The sequence below is a fragment of the Dendropsophus ebraccatus genome, chromosome 2 (genome assembly GCF_027789765.1).
Source record: "Dendropsophus ebraccatus isolate aDenEbr1 chromosome 2, aDenEbr1.pat, whole genome shotgun sequence".
Lineage (NCBI taxonomy): Eukaryota > Metazoa > Chordata > Amphibia > Anura > Hylidae > Dendropsophus > Dendropsophus ebraccatus.
In genome coordinates, this window is record NC_091455.1 from 206,811,078 (window position 1) to 206,836,379 (window position 25,302).

The window sequence follows — 25,302 nt, forward strand, 5'->3', positions numbered from 1 at the left end:
GGTGATGAAAGTAGTGATAAAGTTTCGCCACTAGATGTCGCTGTATTAGATACGTGTGTTCAGATGCTGCACAGTTGTGTGTTTACAAGTGTGTAAAGGGTTATTGTTTGTTTGTGTGTCACATAGATCTCAAACCAACAGGAATCTGTTCTTCTTCTCTCCTATCATCTCTCTCTTAGCTTCTTCTGTTTGCACTCTTCACCCACTCACAGCGCACTTTAGATGCCCTGGAGGAAGGAAGTCACATGGGTAGAGGAAGTGCACGGTTCTTTCGTGTTGGACATTGTTGACGTATGGACGCAAGCTAGACAGCTCTCTACAGTGGTCCTCTCTGGGCCCTGGCCCTCTGCCAGCTCCCCTACTCAGTTCTGTCTTAGCTAGAGCCCCGCATGGGTAGGACGCAAGACAGGACAACAGCTTTTTTATGAGTAACGCTACACAACACTCTGCAGTGTTAAACCCCTTCAAGTCAGAGACAACCTCAACCCACGCGTGGACTAGGAGAATAACAGAGCAGGACAGTATCCACTAAAGCCAAAGAGCTAGGAACTGATCCAGATAGAGAAAAGTTGCGCAAAGCCTAGGAACTCAGCAGAGAACCCTCAGCAACCCTTCCTCTCATCCCAGGTAACAAGGTCTGGGGCTTGTGTCACCCCCTAGGATGGTTCAGTCAAATCTAGTGGGCATAAGGTGGTGTGAAGACTAACAAAAGGTCAATACATGGGCACAAGTGTTCTTCTTCTTCTAAGTATTATTCTACCTCATCCTCCAACATCCCGGCAGAGCACAGTACTACTTGGGATGAGACTCTCCAGACATCCACCTCTCTGCTTCTCTGTACTACTCACTACGTTACTCAGTCAGCACAACTGTACTATACACTGCATTACTGTCGCAGATTCGGTTGCTGTATTATCAAGTATTTGTCTACAAAGTGCTATCAAGAGTATTATCCAGTGCTTTATCAAGAGAAACACCGTAATTGTGTATCCTGCTCCTAACAAACACTTTTCCAGTAAAACAAGCTTATTTATGGTAACGAGACTCTGCGATTCTTCGCCTCACACCAACAAGCACACACCGCAACCTTGGGACACTTCGCCTTTCTGTGGGTGGCATATCCGGTAAAATAAAAGCAGGCGTGCCATCACACCTGTGTGTCCAACCGGCTCTGGCGTCACAATATAACACCTCAAGGTCCGTCTGTATCTCGGCTAACCACCACCAGAGTGGAGTCACACTTCAACATCTAGCAAGTGACTGGCGGCTCCTCCGACACCACACCATCACCGGAGGCTCACATCGCCTGATTCTCCGAGCACTGGGCCACCCCGGGGTTCTGAAGCCGTGTCATAGAAGGGAGAGGATATGGTCACACTGGGGGGACGGTATGGGAACCGGGCTGCATTTAGAAATAAGGACCACGCCACCAGGATTCCAACACTGGCGCCAAATGGCTGGGGTAAAAAAAACAAAAAACAAAACTATGTACCTAATGGTCCATTTCCTTTAAATACCAATTATTATTTTATTTTTTAGCTGTTGTAATTTGGAATGTTGCCATCAGAACAAATGAAAGACGACTGTATATATGTATATTTCTGGATACTTTTTGCTAGGTGGACGCATCCATGTCCTCACACTAGATTCCATCACTTCCACAGAGGTGTCTGGCAGAGAATATTTATTGCCGTAACATCATATGATTGTGTGGATGTCCCAAAGGTCACACAATTCACATGATAACCCGGCCAGGGCTTGGCAAGGGATGAGTAAATACAATGATCATACCCACTGATACACCGCACCGTGCCAAGACATTCTTCCTTCTCAAAAACAGGAATAAAAGAGAAAAATCAACAAAGGCAAAAAAAACCACAAAACTATTCAAACTGTATGTCGTAAGGGAGTAAGTGTGCACAGATCCAATAAATGGTGGTGGCCAACCTGATGTAGAAGACGGTGATGGAACTGTTATGGCATCAATCTACTACTTTCATGTTTCCAATCAGGAACGGTGTTGGTGGACAATGGGGCAAAGGTTCCCATCAGGAGAGGTTGGTTCTGGAAAGGAGTAAGTGCTGTAGACCAGGAGCCTATGCCAGAAGTCGAGAAGCCTTACGTGGGTAACCATCCTTACTAAAGTCACTGTCTGGATATTACTTTCTGGCCTTTAGGGGGTTGACTTACATCCTACAGGGGCTTTAGTGGTGGAAAATACCAATGAATAAAATGCTGTTCAGCAATAGTCAACATTTTTAAATCTTTTCCAATGGTACTGAACTATACTCCACTTTTGGACACCACAAAATGGACAAATTCAAGTTACTACTTTTTATTCCTTTTATTCCTTGATGTATTATATAGGAATACCTGGTAGGTAGTGTGAAGGTAACCCCATCCCTTGTCCTGGTAGGTAGTGTGAAGGTGACCCCATCCCTTGTCCTGGTAGGAAATGTTAAGGTGGCCCCATCACTTGTACTGGTAGGTAGTGATCAGGTGGGCCCATCTCTTGTCCTGGTAGGTAGTGTGAAGGTGACCCTATCCCTTTTCCTGGTAGGTAGTGTGAAGGTGGGCCCATCCCTTGTCCTGGAAGGTGATATTCAGGTGACCCCATCCCTTGTCCTGGTAGGTAGTGATCAGGTGGGCCCATCCCTTGTCCTGGTAGGTAGTGTGAAGGTGACCCTATCCCTTTTCCTGGTAGGTAGTGATCAGGTGGGCCCATCCCTTGTCCTGGTAGGTAGTGATCAGGTGGGCCCATCCCTTGTCCTGGTAGGTAGTGTGAAGGTGACCCTATCCCTTTTCCTGGTAGGTAGTGTGAAGGTGGGCCCATCCCTTGTCCTGGTAGGTGATATTCGGGTGACCCCATCCCTTGTCCTGGTAGTAAATGTTCAGGTGGGCCCATCCCTTGTCCTGGTAGGTAGTGTGAAGGTGGGCAAATTCATTGTCCTGGTAGGTAGTGTGAAGGTAACCCCATCTCTTGTTGTGGTAGGTAGTGTGAAGGTGGGCCCAACCCTTGTCCTGGTAGGAAATGTTCAGGTGACCCCAATGCCTGTCCTGGTAGGTAGTGTGAAGGTGGGCCCAACCCTTGTACTGGTAGGTAGTGTGAAGGTGGGCCCATCAGTTGTCCTGGAGAACTGAGAATTGGTTACGGAGCCAGAATCTCCTCCAGAAGGATGTGTCACATGTAGACAGCTGTTTCAGAGAACTCCTCTTTGTATGTCTTTACCAATGGAGCATTCCATGGCTACATACCAGTTTATTCTCCTTAAAGGGGTGTTCCCATTGGGAGAAGTTATGCCCTATCCAGAGTATCCACAAGAAAGAGCATAACTAAGAGATTATGGGGGTCTGACACACTGCTGATTTTGCATGTTTTTCCACCTACAAAGAATGGAGAGGTAATTTTTATGATTGTACGCTGCACCTGTGAGAGACAGAATCTATAGAAAACATTCCAAATAGCAGAGGGACCTTGTATGCCCTGCAGGATTATAATCCATTACAGCAATAATCTTTGAGACTGTGGTCCCAGCTCTCGTGGGGTCATTGATAAGGTCCTCCCGAATCATCTTTACCACACAAGTTGAGATCTTGTAAGGAGCCCCAGACCAAGGAAGATTGACAGCCATCTTGTGTTTCTTCCATCTTCTAATAATTGCACCATCTAACCAAGCTACTTGCCTGTTATCCTGTAGCCCATCCCAGCCTTGTGCAGGTCTACAATTTTGTCCCTGGTGTCCTTAATCAGCTCTTTGGTTTGGGCCATTGTGGAGAGGTTCGTGTGTGTTTGAATAAGTGTGTGGCAGGTGTTATTTATACAGGTAATAAGATCAAACAGGTGCAATTAATCCAGATAATGAGGGCAGAGTAGGAGGAGCTTCTTATAGAGAAACTAACAGGACTGGGAGAGCCAGAATTCTTGCTGGTTGGTCGTTGATCAAATCCTTATTTTGTGCAATAAAATACAAATTCATTATTTATAAATCCTACAATGTCATTTTCTAGAATATTTTTTAAAGACTCTGTCTCTCACAGGTGCAGAGTACCGACCATAAATATTACACCTCTCCGTGTAGGTGAAAAAACGTACAAAATTGGCAGCATATCCAATACTTATTTTCTCCACTGTAGTTGCTGGTGTTTATGTCGCCTATATAGTTGTTACTGTATATGTCCCCTATATAGTTGTTGCTGTATATGTCACCTATATAGTTGTTGCTGTATATGTCACCTATATAGTTGTTGCTGTATGTGTCACCTATATAGTTGTTACTGTATATGTCCCCTATATAGTTGTTGCTGTATATGTCACCTATATAGTTGTTGCTGTATATGTCGCCTATATAGTTGTTGCTGTATGTGTCACCTATATAGTTGTAGCTGTATATGTCACCTATATAGTTGTTACTGTATACGTCATCTATATAGTTGTTGCTGTATATGTCACCTATATAGTTGTTGCTGTACATGTCACCTATATAGTTGTTGCTGTATACGTCATCTATATAGTTGTTGCTGTATATGTCACCTATATAGTTGTTGCTGTATGTGTCACCTATATATTTGTATCTGTATATTTCACCTATATAGTTGTTACTTTATATGTCACCTATATAGTTGTTACTGTATATGTCACCTATATAGTTGTTGCTGTATATGTCACCTATATAGTTGTATCTGTATATGTCACCTATATAGTTGTTGCTGTATATGTCACCTATATAGTTGTTGCTGTATATGTCATCTATATAGTTGTTGTTGTATATGTCATCTATATAGTTGTTGTTGTATATGTCATCTATATAGTTGTTGCTGTATATGTCACCTATATAGTTGTTGTTGTATATGTCATCTATATAGTTGTTGCTGTATATGTCACCTATATAGTTGTTGCTGTATATGTCACCTATATAGTTGTAGCTGTATATGTCACCTATATAGTTGTTACTGTATATGTCCTCTATATAGTTGTTACTGTATATGTCACCTATATAGTTGTTACTGTATATGTCACCTATATAGTTGTTGCTGTATATGTCACCTATATAGTTGTTGCTGTACATGTCACCTATATAGTTGTTGCTGTATATGTCACCTATATAGTTGTTGCTGTATATGTCACTGTCACGATCCCCGTGACTTAGGTTCTGGCTAGTAGGCAACCGGGCTCACCTCGGACCGTCTTGGATCAGCTACCAACCAGAACCTAACACCAAGTTACACGTTTTCTGCTGCCACCACACGTCACAATAAGGCTGACGTGACACCTTACCCTTATGCACACCTAAGGCAACTACAAATTGCGTCTATCACAATCTTATGGTAATCACTTACCCCTGGTAACGTTTTACTTCAGAGACATAGGGCCTTTTTAGAACACAGGAAAACTCTTATTAAAGTGAAATTTAATATCAAATAAAAAAGGACAGTGCATACAGTACAGGTCACAATAAAAAAAGAGATGGTACAAAATATACAGACACATACATACACAGTAAAAACAGTTCTTAAAATAAAAAGGAGAAAACCAGAACCTACTTTGCTATCGGGCTGTTTGGAACTGGAACGCTATGGGGATTAGCAGGAACGGCGGGCCAACACACTCATAACAAGTTCCCCAAGTGTTGAACACTCTCCCATCATACTCCCTGCCTTATCAAGCATGGTGAGAGCAGTTGTCTCCCTCCCTCCTCTGACCTCACAGGGGGGGTGACAGGGACTATGCTAATGAGCTAATGGTCCATCTTTTATGACCGGAGACTCTTGCCTGAAGATTTTCAAATCCTCATAACTTGGCAGGCGCGTTTCCCATCAGCATTCCAGGGGCATCAAACTACGGGGCATCACCTGCCGGTCACGGGCATACCAACCCTGGGTCTGGTGTGTACCCGATTAGGGGAGTTACAGGTTTCCCTGGGTTCCCCTAGAGCCACTTTCTTGCTTTTACAATGGTGGGTCCCTCTCCCTACCCTACTGACCTGTAGCGAATCTCACCTCTAGAATATGACAGCTTGTCATCTTTCTGAAGAGGTCAAATTTCTCCATAGACGTCTACAGTGACCTATGATTGTCTACCGCGTGAACTCTGGATGCATATTGCAGCCAGACCCCTTGTCATAAAGCCATTACACCATGAGGACGTTTTATTGCGCCCCCAGTCTGGTAAGAGATAAGCGAACCTGTTAATATCCTGGACTCTCACTATATGGCCCCAATCCATCTAGCCATGACATCTAGTGCCCAAAGGCAAACAGGACACCAGCTTCAAAAAGAAACAAAAAAAGGTGGGGGGGGGGGGAGGGGGTGAGGAGCTTTGCCAAATATGAGTGATCAGGGATATTTTATTCAAGATTGTGAATATATATTGATCATCCTCACAGTCACCTATATAGTTGTTGCTGTATATGTCACCTATATAGTTGTTGCTGTATATGTCACCTATATAGTTGTTGCTGTATATGTCACCTATATAGTTGTGGCTGAGTTCTTGTCGGGGATTTCCTTAGCTGTAGACAGTATATAGTATGTTACACAGTCACACCTCAGCCCCTCTGCCCACTGACTCTAATGTTTCTGTAACCTGGAGACACTTTACATCTCCATCTATAGAACGTAAAGTGTAACTGACAATCCATCAAACCTCTGACGTGTGACCAGGTGTGACCAGGTGTGACCGCTGCTGACACCTCCACTCACGTAGTCAGTCCCTTAATCCCGGTGGTTGTCGGGGGTCCCAGCACTCAGACTTCTGCAGACAAAAACTTCTCAAATACCCCAGATCAGAGCTCCCCTGACCTGACAACTACAATTACTACTGATCGCCTACGGTATATTGTGGCGTTTTTGCTGTTATAAGTCCTGTCCTTTCATCACGTGGGTCAGGAATTTTTAATGAATAATGTGAAAGAAATGGAATAAAAACTAAAGGAAAAAATGGATACATGCAAAACAACAAACAAACAAACAAAAAAAAAACATAGCTGTGTGAGAGACAAAGGCCAAAGTGTAAAAAATAAAAATGCCACATGCAGACTGCTCCTTAAAGGGGTACTACGGGCTGGGGTCATTTTCAGTGTACGGCCGGGGAGTTGATGGATATAGAAGCCGCCAATCACTTACCTCCCCGGTTCCAGAGCCAGGTCCCGGATCGCCCCACCCCGTTCTCCCATCCGGCTGCCGCCCCCTGGTCTGAGCTGTGTCTTGAGATGTGACGTCTCAAGGCAGCTCAGCCATTCAGCGGTTGGAGCAGAGTCCACCGGAGCCTATACATCACCTGCTCCCAGCTCCGGCTTGCTTCGGGTTTCCTGGTGTCTTCACATCCCGCTCTGCCAATCAGTGCGCTGCGGCGGGGCAGCACACTGATTAGTTGAGCGGGACGTGCCGGGAACCCCCGAAGCAAGCCGGAGCCAAGTGAAGTATAGGCTCCGGCGGTCGGGGGGTTAACGGGGCGGGCTGCGGACAAACTTGCAGCGGGATGTCCATACTGCTGCGAGTTTGTCTGCCCATAGAGTGTACAGGGCCGGGATCCGCAGCGGGTCTCGCTGCAAATTCACAGCGGATCCGTTACGTGTGAACCCACCCTAAGGCTATGTTCACACACAGTATTTTTGCTCAGTATTTTGGTCTTCATATTGCACCCAAAACCGGGCTATGTTCACACACTGTTGAAATTTAGTGGATGGTCGTCATTAAATGGCAAATAATTGGCTTTATTTTAAAACATTGGCTGTTGTTATGAAATAACGGCCATTATTTGTCATAAAATGGCGGCAAGCCACTAAGTTTCAACAGTGTGTGAACACATAGCTTATCTGTGTTTTCAATAAACTCCCGGTTTTGGGTGCAATATGAAGACCAAAATACTGAGCAAAAATACTGTGTGTGAACCCAGGCTAAGGCTATGTTCACACTACCTAAGTTTCGTAATAATCACAGCCGTTGTTGCCGATTTGCAACAATGACCGTGATTACTACGGAAATTACGTATTGCTACCGTCTATGGAATGGGATGATCTTCTCTGACACTGGCCGTTCCATGACCCGGGCGGGTCACGGAACGGCTGGTGACTTACGCCATGTGAGTATGGGTATGTTCACATGTACAGGATCCGCAGCAGATTTGATATTAATGCAACTAAATAACTGAACACAGCATCAAATCAGCGCCATCAAATCTGCTGCGGATCCTGTACGTGTAAACGCATCCTAACGGGGCTTTTTTTTTTAAAAAAACTTTTTTTAATTGAAAATGGGAAAAGGGGTGATTAGAATTTTTATTATGTTGTTATTAGTTATATTATTAAAAAACATTGTTTAAAAACTTTTTTGTTACACTTTTTTAGTCCCTCTGGAGCATTCATTCAACTGCTGATACAGATCAATGCAGCACATCGGCACTGTATTGGTACTGTCTGCTATAAGCAGGCTGTGTCAATAGCCGAGTCCTGGCAACAGTAATGACAATGGAGTTTTTTTTTGTTGTTGTTTAATTAATAATTGCCACAATTATTGACATAATTTATTATCACAAAATACATAAAAAACAATTTAAAAAAAAGTAATAACTGCAGCTCCGCCTGCTAGATATACAAAGCTGCAGCTATATAGTGTTCACCTTATATCCACCGCTCCTCACTGTAGTACTGGAGTTATACATTGGTTGCCCGGTGACCGGACCGCACAGCTTAGTGTCCGAGTACGACCCGGTGTAACTTCAGGAGCGGAGGCCGGATTACACCCGCCTAATGCTCTTAACTCCACTATACAGGCTGCGTACAGTAAGTCTCTCCTGCAGCTGTCGCCAGTCAGGACCCCGGCATCCACAGCGGACGGCATTGTCAGAAAGTATTCACACCATTAAGGGAAATAGTAACCCTTTCATTGGGAGAGAAATATGGTGTGTATGAGAAGAGGACATTAGTTTCATTACCCAGACAAAGAAAGCTTAGTTATTTTATTTGTAGTTTACATTACTGATCCTGTACTGATCCTAAGTTACATCTTGTATTATACTCCAGAGCTGCACTCACTATTCTGCTGGTGGGGTCACTGTGTACATACATTACATTACTTATCCTGTACTGATCCTGAGTTATATCAGTTGTCACCCAACTTTCCCTGGCTCCTGTATTACAGCATGTTATATCCATAGCTGCTTAATGTCAGATTATAAGAAACCTCTACTTCATAATAAGAAGCAGCAGCAGCAATCCTGCATATAGCTGAAAAGTGATACAGCTGTATGCAGTGTAGACAATGCTCTGTGAGCTCTACAGCCTGGACTCCAGACTGATACATTGTACATAGCTAGTCCTGCCCTCAGCTGTATCCAGTGTAGACAATGCTCTGTGAGCTCTACAGCCTGGACCCCAGACTGATACATTGTACATAGCTAGTCCTGCTCTCAGCTGTATCCAGCAATGTAGACAATGCTCTGTGAGTTCCAGACTGATACATTGTACATAGCTAGTCCTGCTCTCAGCTGTATCCAGTGTAGACAATGCTCTGTGAGCTCTACAGCCTGGACCCTTATGCTACGTTTACACGGAACGATTATCATGCGAATTCGCACGATAACGGTCGAATTAGAACGATAATCGTACGTGTAAACGCAGCGAACGATCAACAATTGATCTTTCGACAGGTTCTCAAATTGTCGTTGATTGTTCGGAAAAAATTTGCAGATCGTTCCATGTGAACAGTCGTTCACCGATTTAACCAATGTGTGAGATAGGCTTAAGCGATCGCAAAACGAATTTCTGTACGATATATCGTACCGTCTAAACGCTGATCGTTATGAAAAAAAAAACAAAAAACGTTACTCCGACATTGTTAATCGTACGTTCGGGCGCACTATTGTTCCGTGTAAACGTAGCATTAGACTGATACATTGTACTCAGCTGGTCCTGCTCTCAGTGGATACATCAGTAGTATCCTGCGCCATGTATAATACTGGTGCCTTCTAACAGTTGGACCCCCCCCGTATAATAATGGGGAATAAGCAGCTATGCACTGCCATGGTCCCCTCTCTCTGGGTGGTCACATGACACTAGGGTAGTACCAGCACACAGTCCCCCCCAGTGTCACCCTCCGCAGCGCTCGGTTACTCTCTGCAAACAATCCTGAGTATTATATATCAGTCCCAGCGTGTCGGTGTGTGCTCAGCCTCCTAGTCCCTCCCTTATAGAGGGAGAACCTGTGGAGTCTGTGGGCTGCCCGGCTACAAGCAACAACTCCGAGTCACTGTGCGGCAGCCAAAAGTCTTCGGTGACAGCACCAGAGCGGAGCGCCATCATATAGCGGGCGGCCCATGGGCACTCACCCTCCACCCTGCACCCTGCCTGGACCCCTCCTCACTATGAGATCTACAATCTTGCTTCTTCTCCTGCAAGTAAGTTTCCCCCCCCCCCCCCCGCGCCTTGTGCCGCCACCTTCTCCGCTCACGCCACCCTCACCGCTATATCACCAGCGCATGTCACTCATGGGGGCTGGCGGTGAAGGGGTTAAACACTGACACCTTCTTACCCTACCATTGAATGGTTTTACGCCATTACATTAAAGGCGTGTGACACGTTCGGCTCTGCTTCATCTGTAGGTAAATTATTATTATTCTGAGCTGTCGAGAGAGTTTAAAACATATAAGAAATGTAGCAGAGCTGAATTTGTCATTTCGGCGTTTGTTAGCAAGCGGTGCGCAGCGTGGCGTGCGTGCCGAGTAGACGCCATATTGAACAGGTTAGGATTTAACTATTTATTGACTTTTAATTTGGGGTAAAACTTCTGCCGCAAACTTCTCTAAGTGAAATGTTTCATCAGGGTGGCCGTTGTTCTGGATGCCATTTGTATTTGTGGCAGGAAACTCCTCCGTTTCGGCGGTTTGTTACGGTTCTGTTTATTTGCCGTATGGAACAGCAGCTTCTCTTTCCTAATTCTTCCTTTGTTTTACTTTACTTTTTGCAATTTTTTTCTTGCAATTTATGTTTGAAGCCACGCCCCCTTACTCTTAGCCACACCCCTTTTACGCACAGTAAGGGTCTAAAACGCATAATAAACATCAAGGTATGAAAAGTTGCCGCAACTTTAAATGAGTCCAAACAACTTTGCACAGATGAAAAATCTGAACTCTGCTACATCTGGATACGGTTTCAGCAGCGTCTCCAGGTTTTCTGGACGTTATTTTGATTTCTTGCGTTTGGCGACATTGGGATTATTGTCTTCCGGCTTTTTAGGACGGTTTCACCCGCGTCTCCGCTCGGCTCTCGATTTATCTGAGAAAACGTCCGTTCCCATAAAGTGGAAGTTATGCAAATTTACCAAGAACAAATAATCCGAGCGACGGCCGCTGATTTATAGCTCTGCGGACAGGGACTATTGCTGAAGGCTCAGATAGCTGTGCACAGCAGGGCTGAGTTTGTCATTTAAGTACAGATGTAGCAGAGCCGAGCGCAACAGGTATACAGGAGATAGGTTTGTTGACTTTGTTAGATGTCATTCTGATGTGTGAGAAGTGGCTGAGCTCCTCTGTTACAGGAAAGGGGATTTCACCAGATGTAGAAGAGCTGAGTTGGTTTGTAAGTTGTAGCAGAGATGAATTTGCCAGCTGCTGGGTTTTTTTTCTTTTTCTTTTAGATGCAGTTTATTGCCTGGATCACAGAGGAGAATGTCAGAAGTAGCAGCACAGAGGTTGTCGGGTGTAGCTGAGTTTGCCAGGTGTAGCAGAGCTCGTTCTTTCAGAAGTTTTTGAGTTTGTCCGATGTAGCTGAGCGGCTTTTATGGAATCTAGCAGAGCTAAGTGTGTCGGTATAGAAGCGTTGGGTTTGTTAGATGTAATAAAGTTCAGTTTGTCAGATGTGGGAACCCAGATTTGATAGAAGAGTAGGATGGTGATTTTTTTTTAAGGGGCACTGATACTTTTTTTAAAAACTTTTGAAAGTTTCTAAAACTTTGGATTAGTTGGGCTGAGACCCAGAGCGATTGTTAGAGCAAGATGGACTCCTGATGGAAGTCTATAGAACTGGCTTATGTTGTGGAGAGAGAAGCGCTGAGACGCGCACTTCTCCCTGCTCATTTCCTCCATCACTCAGGGTCCAAACACCCAGATCCAAAGTGATCAAAACTTTTCATATGTCTCTACAACAATTTTTTCTTTTTTCTTTTTACAGTGACGGGTACGCTTTTGGTAATTTTTAGAGGAGCTGAGTTTATCACATGAAATAAATTTTAGTTTATCAGCTGTATGAAAGTGGATTTTATTAGGTTAGCAGAGTTTAGTTTGTTAGTTATAGAAGAGGCGAGTCAGATAAATTGTATAATGTCTAGCAGAGTTAAAGGGGTTGTCCAGCAAAAATCTTTTATTTTCTAATCAACTGATATGAGAAAGTTATATAGATTTGTTAATTTACTTCTATTAAAAAATCTCAAGTCTTCCCATACTTATTAGCTGCTGTATGTCCTGCAGGAAATGTTGTTTTATTTTCAGTCTGACACACTGCTCTCTGCTGCCATCTCTGGCCGAGACAGGAACTGTCCAGAATAGGAGAGGTTTTCTATGGGGATTCATAGAAAATCATGACAGCGTTCCTGTCTCGGCCAGAGATGTCAGCAGAGAGCACTGTGTCAGACTGAAAATAAAACAACATTTCCTGCATGACATACAGCAGCTAATAGGTATGGGAAGACTTGAGATTTTTTAATAGAAGTAAGTTACAAATCTATATAACTTTCTAATATCAGTTGATTTGAAAGAAAAAGATTTTTGCTGGACAACCCCTTTAAGCTTGTCAGGTATAGTGGAGCTGAGTTTATCAGATGCCAAATATGCAGGGGTGATTCTAGCCTCTCTGCTGCCCGAGGCGAACTATAGGATGACGCCCCCCCCCGGTCAATCCGCCCACATTATAATCCACTACTGCCCCCCCCCCCAACTGCTGTCCCCAATAAACATAATGTTTGGTCCCTTGCTGCACAGAGGATGTCAGGAGAGGAGGGGGCTGATCTTATAGGGGAGGTCACAGCAGCACAGAGGAGGTCAGGAGAGGAGGGTGCTAATCCTATAGGAGAGGTCCCAGCAGCACAGAGGATGTCAGGAGAGGAGGGTGCTGATCTTTTAGGAGATGGTCCCCCTCTTCCCCCCTTATAGATGGTCCCCCTCTTCCCCCCTTATAGATGGTCCCCTCTCCCTTATAGATGGTCCCCCTCTCCCCCCCTTATAGATGGTCCCCCTCTTCCCCCCTTATAGATGGACACCCTCTTCCCCCCCTTATAGATGGTCCCCTCTCCCTTATAGATGGTCCCCCTCTCCCCCCCCCCCCCTTATAGATGGTCCCCCTCTCCCCCCCCCCTTATAGATGGTCCCCCTCTCCCCCTCCCTTATAGATGGTCCCCCTCTCCCCCTCCCTTATAGATGGTCCCCCTCTCCCCCTCCCTTATAGATGGACCCCCTCTTCCCCCCCTTATAGATGGTCCCCTCTCCCTTATAGATGGTCCCCCTCTCCCCCCCCCTTATAGATGGTCCCCCTCTTCCCTCTCCCTTATATATGGTCCCCCCCCTGCACAGCAGATAAAACAAAAACAAAAAACAGCACACAACTCACCTGCCATCCGTTCCCCCATCGAGCCTCTCTGGTCTGGTCCCGGCTGATGTGCGGCTGCCCGGGGTGTCCCGTCCTGTCCCCGGCAGCGCGCGCATCAGAGAGCTCCCCGTGCGCCTGTGGCTGTGACTTCCAGTGCACAGGGAGCTCTCTGATGCGCGCGCTGCCGGAGACAGGATGGGACACCTCCGGCAGCCACACATCAGCCGGGGGACTAAAGGCTGCATTCCCACGTTCCGTGGAATGCCGGTACCGGAGACCCCCGAGCCCGGACAGCATCTGTAATTAGATGCTGGGAGCGGGGGAGACTGTATTCATAAGCGCCGCGCTGTAGTAACAGCACCGCGTGGCTGATTCATTACACCGCGGCGCTTATGAATACAGTCTCCCCCGCTCCCAGCATCTAATTACAGATGCTGTCCGGGCGCGGGGGTCTCTGGTACATGGTACAATCAGTGGCGGATTATAATGTGGGCGGCCGCCCGAACCGCCCATATTATAATCTGCCACTGAATGCCGCCCCTAGGGGCGTAGCTAATGTCTCTTGGGCCCTGGTGCAAGAGGTCAACTTGGGGCCCCCCCTTTCTCGATGCTATTGGTATATATATATATATCTCAAGACTGATATTACCAATAATACCAGTATACAGGAAATATTATCACCGCCATACTGTTACCAAACAAATCCTGTTTACTGAGACCAATATTGCCAATATTACCAGTACACAAGGGGAAATATTACCGCCACACCACAACCATCACCACCATATTGTTACTGACCAAATCCAGTATACTAAATCCAATAAAACACAGTACCAGATAACAAGTAACAAATAATACCACCTCATAGTGACTAACACCACCGCTGCTACTGAATATAATCCTCTGTACATAGACCAATATCACTTCATACAGTCATATAGAGGTGGACGCACTGTACACAGGATCTATACACCATATACATTACAGTGCAGTTATATCAAGTGACTCACTGGGGACGTCTTCTCTGATCGGAGTTCTTCCCTTTTCATCTTCTCCATCTGTTGTGGGCGATTTTGAGAACTTCTCTGGGCCACGAATCCACAGAATCTGCCAGACAGACATATTAGGCTCCTCACACTGACACCATCATCTCTCTAAAAACTACTATCTGTACTGTCCCCTTTACACCCTCATTTAGTAGGTAGCCCTGACACTATGTGACCCCCCTTAAAGTACATGCCCCCCTCTGTGCATGCCCTATTGTATACACCCCCCATGTAGTCCACCTTATAGATGGCCCCCAATGTTTCCCCCTTATAGATGGCCCCCTGTGTTGTCCCCCTTACAGATGCCCCCCATGTTGTCCCCTCCTCCTGCCCCTTTATCACCATACTACTACCCCTTTCATCCTCCTGCCCCTCCATCATCATACTACTACCCCTTCCATCCTCCTGCCCTTTCATAATCATACTACAAACACCTCCATCATAATAGTACCACCCCCTTCATCCTCCTGCCCTTTCATCATCATACCACTACACCCTTCATCATCCTCTTGTTCCTTAATCATCATACCACTACACCCTTTATCATCCTCTTGTTCCTTAATCATCATACCACTACACCCTTTATCATCCTCTTGTTCCTTAATCATCATACCACTACACCCTCATCATCATACCACTACACCCCCCATCATCCTCTTGTTCCATCATCATACCACTACACCCTCATCATCATACCACTACACCCTTCATCATCCTCTTGTTCCTTAATCATCATACCACTACACCCCCCCATCATCCTCTTGTTCCTTAATCATCATACCACTACACCCCCATTATCCTCTTGTTCCATCATCATCATCATACCACTACACCCCTCATCATCATACCACTACACCCCCCATCATCCTCTTGTTCCATCATCATCATCATCATACCACTACACACCCCATCATCCTCTTGTTCCATCATACCACTACACCCCCTATCATCCTCTTGTTCCACCACCATACCCCCCATCATCCTCTTGTTCCTTCATCATACCACTACACCCCCATCAATCTCTTGTTCCACCACCATACCACTACACCCCCCCATCATGCCCTTTAAAACAAAAAAATCTTTACTCACCTGAATGGTTCCTCTAGTCTTCCTGTCACGCGCGCTGGCGGGCTTACCGCGGCTGGGGGCGGGGCTTCCAGCGGAGGGGGCGGGGCTTCGCGGGACCTGTTTTTTTGCCCTCAAGATGTTCCCAGCCCCGCAAGTCAGCCGGGGGCCGTCCCAGCCTCCTCTTGTGATCGCAGGCAAACCATTGCTTGCGGTCACAAGAAGGAGCGGGATGGGAGCAGTACAGTGGCAGTACAGTAGCGGCCCGGTCGCGGCGACCGCTGCGACCGTGGTAGCTACGCCACTGAATGCCGCCCCCATGATTACAGCTGGTGGCGCCGCCTGAGGCAGACGACTCAGGTCGCCTCATCATTGCGGCGCCACTGCAAATATGTCAGAGCTTTGTTTCTCAGAAATAATAACACGACCTAATAAATCTCATGCCAAGGAGGTGACAATTAGAGATGAGCGATCTTACAGTAATGGTGCGTTTACACAAACAGATTATCTGACAGATTTTTTTTTAAGCCAAAGCCAGGAATGGATTTGAAAAGAGAAATCTCAGTCTTTCCTGTATGACCTGTTCTCAGTTTATAGTCTGTTCCTGGCTTTGGCTTAAAAAAATCTGTCAGATAAATCTCTCTGTGTAAATGCACTATGGTGGAGATTTATCAAACATGGTGTAAAGTGACACCTGCTCAGTTGCCCCTAGCAACCAATCAGATTCCACCTTTCATTCCTCACAGACTCTTTGGAAAATGAAAGGTGGAATCTGATTGGTTGCTAGGGGCAACTGAGCCAGTTTCACTTTACACCATGTTTGATAAATCTTCCCCTATGAGCCTATGTCTGTATCCGTGTTTTCCGGGCAGCCCTAGGGCTGCATCCATCTTTTTTTTTTTTACACTGTGGGAATCACCTGCTAATAGTTCGGGTTTGAGTGAACCCCAACATTGTGTGGGTTCCCTAATCTCTAGGCACAATGTTGTAGCTAGAAGAGCTGATTTTGTCAAATGTTGCAGCGCTGAGTTTGAAATGTTAGACTTCAATTTGGTATTACTTATAGTGCCCCAATGCAAATTAAAGGGAAACTCCAGCAAAAATGTTTATCTTTCAAATCAATTGGTGTCAGAAACTTTTATAGATTCGTAATTTACTTCTATTTACTTCCCCTACTTATAAGCTGCTGTATGTCCTGCAGGAAGTGGTGTATTCTCTCCAGTCTGACACAGTGCTCTCTGCTGCCACCTCTGTCCATGTCAGGAACTGTCCAGAGCAGCAGCAAATCTCCATGGAAAACCTCTCCTGCTCTGAACAGTTCCTGACATGGACAGAGTTGGCAACAGAGAGCTCTGTGTCAGACTGGAGAGAATACACCACTTCCTGTAGGACATGCAGCAGCTGATAAGTACTGGAAGACTGGAGATTTTTAAATAGAAGTAAATTACAAATCTATATAACTTTCAATATAGATGTAGCTGAGCTGAATGGGTTAGCTATCATGGAGCTGAGATTGTCATTGGGATAAATGACAAATACAACTCTGCTCCACCTGTATATGAATAATCCACCTTAAGCCGTGGTCACATTAGTGGTTTGGCATCTGCTCTGATTCCGCCGCTCTCTTAGTTTGTGGTTAAACCTCCTAATAAATCTTCATTTTTATTTTCCTTTGTGGGATCATTAAAATACCTGTGATGCTTGGCAGACGGACAGCGGTAAAGTGTGCGCGCCAACATCTCCCATCCATCTTCCCTGATGAACCTCATGTTGTGTCTGTGGTATATAGATAAGCTGTGGCTGCCATTACAGTCACCACCAAGATGGTCCTGAGTTCTTGGGACCCGAGTGGTGATCAGTGATGTTCTGTACAGGGCTCCAGGAAAGCTGGGTGACAACCTGGCAGTGACAATTAGATGTCGGAGCAGATTCTTCTCTGAATGAGTGATGTGTGACGGGTGCGCGCCGGCAGCAGAATTATAGTAATCCTATAAATCTGCAGTAATGAGATTACAGGAAACAATCATCCGCTGCTTGTCTATGGTTTCCAGTCAGATTAAAGGCAAATGTAAGATAACAGTATATAATACTAGAGGTAATAGGACAGGTAATAGTATATAGTACTGGAGGTAATAGGACAGGTAACAGTATATAATACTAGAGGTAATAGGACAGGTAACAGTATATAATAATAGAGGTAACAGGACAGGTAATAGTATATAATACTGGAGGTAATAGGACAGGTAACAGTATATAATACTATAGGTAATAGGACAGGTAACTCTATATAATACTAGAGATAACAGGACAGGTAACAGTATATAGTACTGGAGGTAATAGGACAGGTAACAGTATATAATACTAGATGTAATAGGACAGGTAACAGTATATAATACTAGAGATAACAGGACAGGTAACAGTATATAATACTAGAGGTAATAGGACAGGTGGCAGTATATAATACTAGAGGTAATAGGACAGGTAACAGTATATAATACTAGAGGTAATAGGACAGGTAACAGTATATAATACTAGAGGTAATAGGACAGGTAACAGTATATAATAATAGAGGTAATAGGACAGGTAACAGTATATAATACTAGAGGTAACAGGACAGGTAACAGTATATAATACTAGAGGTAATAGGACAGGTAATAGTATATAATACTAGAGGTAATAGGGCAGGTAATAGTATATAATACTAGAGGTAATAGGACAGGTAACAGTATATAATACTAGAGGTAATAGGACAGGTAACAGTATATAATACTAGAGGTAATAGGACAGGTAACAGTATATAATACTAGAGGTAATAGGACAGGTAACAGTATATAATATTAGAGGTAACAGGACAGGTAACAGTATATAATATTAGAGGTAACAGGACAGGTAACAGTATATAATAATAGAGGTAATAGGACAGGTAACAGTATATAATAATAGAGGTAATAGGACAGGTAACAGTATATAATAATAGAGGTTATAGGACAGGTAACAGTATATAATATTAGAGGTAACAGGACAGGTAACAGTATATAATATTAGAGGTAACAGGACAGGTAGAGGTAACAGGACAGGTAACAGTATATAATATTAGAGGTAACAGGACAGGTAACAGTATATAATAATAGAGGTAATAGGACAGGTAACAGTATATAATAATAGAGGTTATAGGACAGGTATATAATAATAGAGGTAATAGGACAGGTAACAGTATATAATAATAGAGGTAATAGGACAGGTAACAGTATATAATAATAGAGGTTATAGGACAGGTAACAGTATATAATAATAGAGGTTATAGGACAGGTATATAATAATAGAGGTAATAGGACAGGTAACAGTATATAATAATAGAGGTAATAGGACAGGTAACAGTATATAATAATAGAGGTAATAGGACAGGTAACAGTATATAATAATAGAGGTAATAGGGCAGGTAACAGTATATAATACTAGAGGTAACAGGACAGGTAACAGTATATAATACTAGAGGTAATAGGACAGGTGGCAGTATATAATACTAGAGGTAATAGGACAGGTAACAGTATATAATACTAGAGATAATAGGACAGGTGGCAGTATATAATACTAGAGGTAATAGGACAGGTAACAGTATATAATACTAGAGGTAATAGGACAGGTAACAGTATATAATAATAGAGGTAATAGGGCAGGTAACAGTATATAATACTAGAGGTAATAGGACAGGTAACAGTATATAATACTAGAGGTAATAGGACAGGTAACAGTATATAATAATAGAGGTAATAGGACAGGTAACAGTATATAATACTAGAGGTAACAGGACAGGTAACAGTATATAATACTAGAGGTAATAGGACAGGTAATAGTATATAATACTAGAGGTAATAGGGCAGGTAATAGTATATAATACTAGAGGTAATAGGACAGGTAACAGTATATAATACTAGAGGTAATAGGACAGGTAACAGTATATAATACTAGAGGTAATAGGACAGGTAACAGTATATAATACTAGAGGTAATAGGACAGGTAACAGTATATAATATTAGAGGTAACAGGACAGGTAACAGTATATAATATTAGAGGTAACAGGACAGGTAACAGTATATAATAATAGAGGTAATAGGACAGGTAACAGTATATAATAATAGAGGTAATAGGACAGGTAACAGTATATAATAATAGAGGTTATAGGACAGGTAACAGTATATAATATTAGAGGTAACAGGACAGGTAACAGTATATAATATTAGAGGTAACAGGACAGGTAGAGGTAACAGGACAGGTAACAGTATATAATATTAGAGGTAACAGGACAGGTAACAGTATATAATAATAGAGGTAATAGGACAGGTAACAGTATATAATAATAGAGGTTATAGGACAGGTATATAATAATAGAGGTAATAGGACAGGTAACAGTATATAATAATAGAGGTAATAGGACAGGTAACAGTATATAATAATAGAGGTTATAGGACAGGTAACAGTATATAATAATAGAGGTTATAGGACAGGTATATAATAATAGAGGTAATAGGACAGGTAACAGTATATAATAATAGAGGTAATAGGACAGGTAACAGTATATAATAATAGAGGTAATAGGACAGGTAACAGTATATAATAATAGAGGTAATAGGACAGGTAACAGTATATAATAATAGAGGTAATAGGACAGGTATATAATAATAGAGGTAATAGGACAGGTATATAATAATAGAGGTAATAGGACAGGTAACAGTATATAATAATAGAGGTAACAGGACAGGTAATAGTATATAATACTGGAGGTAATAGGACAGGTAACAGTATATAATACTATAGGTAATAGGACAGGTAACTCTATATAATACTAGAGATAACAGGACAGGTAACAGTATATAGTACTGGAGGTAATAGGACAGGTAACAGTATATAATACTAGATGTAATAGGACAGGTAACAGTATATAATACTAGAGATAACAGGACAGGTAACAGTATATAATACTAGAGGTAATAGGACAGGTGGCAGTATATAATACTAGAGGTAATAGGACAGGTAACAGTATATAATACTAGAGGTAATAGGACAGGTAACAGTATATAATACTAGAGGTAATAGGACAGGTAACAGTATATAATAATAGAGGTAATAGGGCAGGTAACAGTATATAATACTAGAGGTAATAGGACAGGTAACAGTATATAATACTAGAGGTAATAGGACAGGTAACAGTATATAATAATAGAGGTAATAGGACAGGTAACAGTATATAATACTAGAGGTAACAGGACAGGTAACAGTATATAATACTAGAGGTAATAGGACAGGTAATAGTATATAATACTAGAGGTAATAGGGCAGGTAATAGTATATAATACTAGAGGTAATAGGACAGGTAACAGTATATAATACTAGAGGTAATAGGACAGGTAACAGTATATAATACTAGAGGTAATAGGACAGGTAACAGTATATAATACTAGAGGTAATAGGACAGGTAACAGTATATAATATTAGAGGTAACAGGACAGGTAACAGTATATAATATTAGAGGTAACAGGACAGGTAACAGTATATAATAATAGAGGTAATAGGACAGGTAACAGTATATAATAATAGAGGTAATAGGACAGGTAACAGTATATAATAATAGAGGTTATAGGACAGGTAACAGTATATAATATTAGAGGTAACAGGACAGGTAACAGTATATAATATTAGAGGTAACAGGACAGGTAGAGGTAACAGGACAGGTAACAGTATATAATATTAGAGGTAACAGGACAGGTAACAGTATATAATAATAGAGGTAATAGGACAGGTAACAGTATATAATAATAGAGGTTATAGGACAGGTATATAATAATAGAGGTAATAGGACAGGTAACAGTATATAATAATAGAGGTAATAGGACAGGTAACAGTATATAATAATAGAGGTAATAGGACAGGTAACAGTATATAATAATAGAGGTAATAGGACAGGTAACAGTATATAATAATAGAGGTAATAGGACAGGTATATAATAATAGAGGTAATAGGACAGGTATATAATAATAGAGGTAATAGGACAGGTATATAATAATAGAGGTAATAGGACAGGTATATAATACTAGAGGTAACAGGACAGGTAACAGTATATAATACTAGAGGTAACAGGACAGGTAACAGTATATAATACTAGAGGTAACAGGACAGGTAACAGTATATAATATTAGAGGTAACAGGACAGACAGCATTTTCCCTGGCGGTTCTTGGCAGTGTAAGGGTTACTCCACCGCCTTCCTCCACATTTCCTCGCGGTGTTTATTTCCTCGTGCAGCGAGCTGTTCATTTTGCCTTTTCCCGCCGCTCTGAGGAGATGACGAGGCGTCTTTAATAACGTCGCTCTCGGAGAGGTTTATTTGCTCTTGGACTCGTTTACAGGAATCCTAATGGACGCGGAGACAAACTTCTCTCTTTCGTTCTTTGAAGGATAATTAACGCGGCGAATAAATAATTACAGGCAACACGTTTAACAATGCGGAGACTTTGCGAGCGGACGTCTGAGTGATCACAGATTTCTACAGATGTAGCAGAGCCAAGTTTGTCACGGCCGCATAAAGACTTCCTGAACGCTGTCAATCACAAACGTGACCAGGACGCAATAATACATGTGATTTTGCATAGGACTGCAAGTAAAGGACTCCACTATGTCACCTATATACATGATCCATTCAGCTCTGCTACATCTGTACTGGATATCGTAGTAGTCATATGATATAACTTGGTTTATCATAATATCCATACACCTTAAGGCCGGGTTCACACAACGTATGACACCGGTCGTTCTGTGATCCGGCCGAGTCACAGAACGGCCGGTGTCAGTGAATTTTACTGGACGGAGGTACTAGAGCGACTATGGCCGATTGTCCTGGATAGATAACGCTTCACACTACTTCACAAGTTTACACAGATTAACAATACAAGGTGGAACACCGGAGAACGGCCACTGTGTATGAGGGGGATGAAGAGAAACCGTTGCCCATAGCGACCAATCACTGAGCAGCTTACATTTTTCAAGAGCAGAATAAGAAATGAAAGCGGCCCTGTGATTGGTTTAACATTCATCTTATGGAAAAGGAAGTTGTAATCTGATTGGTTGCTATGGGATACTGCTCCACTATTTTTTGTACAAGGTTTGATAAATCTCCCTCATAGTTTTTAAGGACATTTCTATATATACAAAGCAGAATTAGGCCATGTTCACACAACATATGTTTTGCATAAACCACGGACGTTGCATAAACCAACAGCTGTGATTTATACAAAACATACATTGTATGGGAATGAATGCAATCCTGGTTTATACACATAGTATATGGTCCGGCTGGGAAATCATCCAGCCGCACGAAAAACTGAGATGTCAGTTATCTGCGGCTGCTATTCATTGAATAGCAGCCGCACAAGACATGTCAGTTCATACAATTGAGATTGCGCCTCACCAGAAATGAAGATCATCCAGGATGATCTTTAGTAAAACTGGCCGTTCTGTTACGGCATGTGTTATACGTAGTGTGAACTTGGCCTTACGTAGGAATCACCCATTCTATCTGTCTGTCTGTCTATCTATGTCCTATCTATCTATCTATCTATCTATCTATCTATCTATCTATCTATCTATCTATCTATCTATCTATCTATCTATCTATCTCCTATGTCTCTCTATCTATCTATCTCCTATCTATCTCCTATCTATCTATCTATCTATCTATCTATCTATCTATCTATCTATCTCCTATCTCTATCTATCTATCTATTGCTACGTTTACACAGAGCGATAATTCGCCCCATCGATTTTGAATCAACAATTTGGTTTTTATAACGATCAGCATTTAGACAAATAAATCGTTAGAAAAATCGTTATTGTGATCGTTGTTAAGATCGCTTAAGCCCATCTTTTACATAGGGTAAATCGGTGAAAGACTGTTTACACGAAGCGATCTGCGAATTTTCAGCGAACGACGATTTAAGAACATGTTGAAAGATCAAAATGAACGATTTCTCACTTGTCGTTTGATCGTTTGCGGTGTTTACACAGTACGATTATCGCTCAAACGCGATCGTTTATGCGAAAATTCGAACGATAATTGTTCCGTGTAAGCGCAGCATCATTATCTATCTATTTATCTATCTATCTATCTATTATCTATCTATCTATCTCTCTATTATCTATCTATCTCCTATCTATCTATCTATCTATCTATCTATCTATCTATCTATCTCCTATCTATCTATCTATCTCCTATCTATCTATCTATCCCCAGTCGGTACATGGTTCCCAGGATACAATATTTAGAAGGAATGTGCAAATCTTCTTAATATAATACAGTAGATGTTATGAAGTTGTTCTTGTTATGGACCTTTCTAGATAGTTTTTCCAGCACGTTGCCGGTGGCGGTGTGGGGCTCCCTCTGGGTTACATAATCCTATTTCCGAGTACCTGGCGGGGAGTCCCTGCGCTCCTGCTGGAGGGGGATAATATATGACTGTATTACAAGTACATGATGTGAAATGTGGTGTTAGTGCCAGAGCGACAAACCCCCCCCCCATTGTGTAATAAGTGTATAACGTACGGCTCTATTACCCTTCTAAACACTGTGCGGTTTGGCACATGGCTCTTTGGCTCAGATTCTGATGGAGAAAACTCACCACAAACTATTACAGTGTTTCATTTTGTTGTCTTGTAATTAGTTGTGGGGTAGTTATAGGGATGCGGGGTGGTGAGAAACATGGTCACCGATACAGCTGCCATTGATAAAGGTGTAACAATTAAGGTACTATTACACGGAACAATAATCAGCTGAATCGGCCCTATCCGGCCGATTATCATTCCGTGTAATAAAGACAACGATCAGCCGATGATCATTGTCATCGGCTGATTGTTGATATAGGTTCTGACCTATAACAGTCGGGCGCCGATGGTGCATCGCTACATGTAATAGAAGAATACATTACCTATCCATGCTTCAGGGCTCCTCTTGTTCTGTGCTTCTTCCCGGGTCCCGCTGACAGGCCCCTCAGCCAATCACTGGCCGCGGCGGTCCCGGCACAGAACAAGAGGAGCCCTGGACCATGGACAGGTAATGTATAAAGTTTACACAAGGGCTGCAAGGACATCAGTAATGATGTCCCTGCAGCCCTTGTTAAACGATTATCGGGCCGTGTAATAGGCTCAGTAAATGAGCGCTGATCTAGCAGATTGGCGCTCGTTCACATTTATTATCAGGCCTCCATCGGCCCGTCTAATAATACCCTTAGGGTGTGGGGGATGGATAGTTCATCTGGGTTCAAGTCTGGTGAATTAGGGGCCAGGATAGTACTGGGAAGTCTTGGTTATGATCTTCCAACCATTGTTGGACATTTCTAGCTGTAAGATGTCTTATTGTCTTGCTGGACAATCATCATGTATAGGTATATGTGATCTACGAGGATGAATTCATACCCAGATCATCCGAGAGCACTTCACACGGATGAGAGGCTTAGGGAAAATCTTGCAGGCCATAATTCTGTCTCACCAGCTTGTGTTTTTCTGGATGTTTGTTCTCAAATGTTTCTCTCCTGACAAACCAACATCCATTTGATCCAAGCAGAAAACGTG

At 42.8% G+C, this 25,302-nt stretch overlaps 2 protein-coding genes across 4 annotated transcripts in view; both read left to right on the forward strand.

Annotated features, from left to right (window-relative positions):
- LOC138783958 (anterior gradient protein 2-A-like) overlaps positions 1-25,302 on the forward strand; it is a 470,764-nt gene that overhangs the window by 96,877 nt on the left and 348,585 nt on the right. The window lies entirely within an intron of this gene.
- Positions 1-25,302, forward strand: part of CRHR2 (corticotropin releasing hormone receptor 2) — a 187,438-nt gene that overhangs the window by 22,288 nt on the left and 139,848 nt on the right. The window contains exon 1 of one of the 2 annotated variants that reach the window (XM_069960599.1): positions 10,274-10,393. The exons of the other annotated variant lie outside the window; for it this stretch is intronic. Within the exon in view, the coding sequence (XP_069816700.1) occupies positions 10,313-10,393 (81 nt within the window). The 5' untranslated portion in view covers positions 10,274-10,312. Of the gene's footprint in view, positions 1-10,273; positions 10,394-25,302 lie in introns of those variants that run through there. 2 annotated transcript variants of the gene reach the window in all.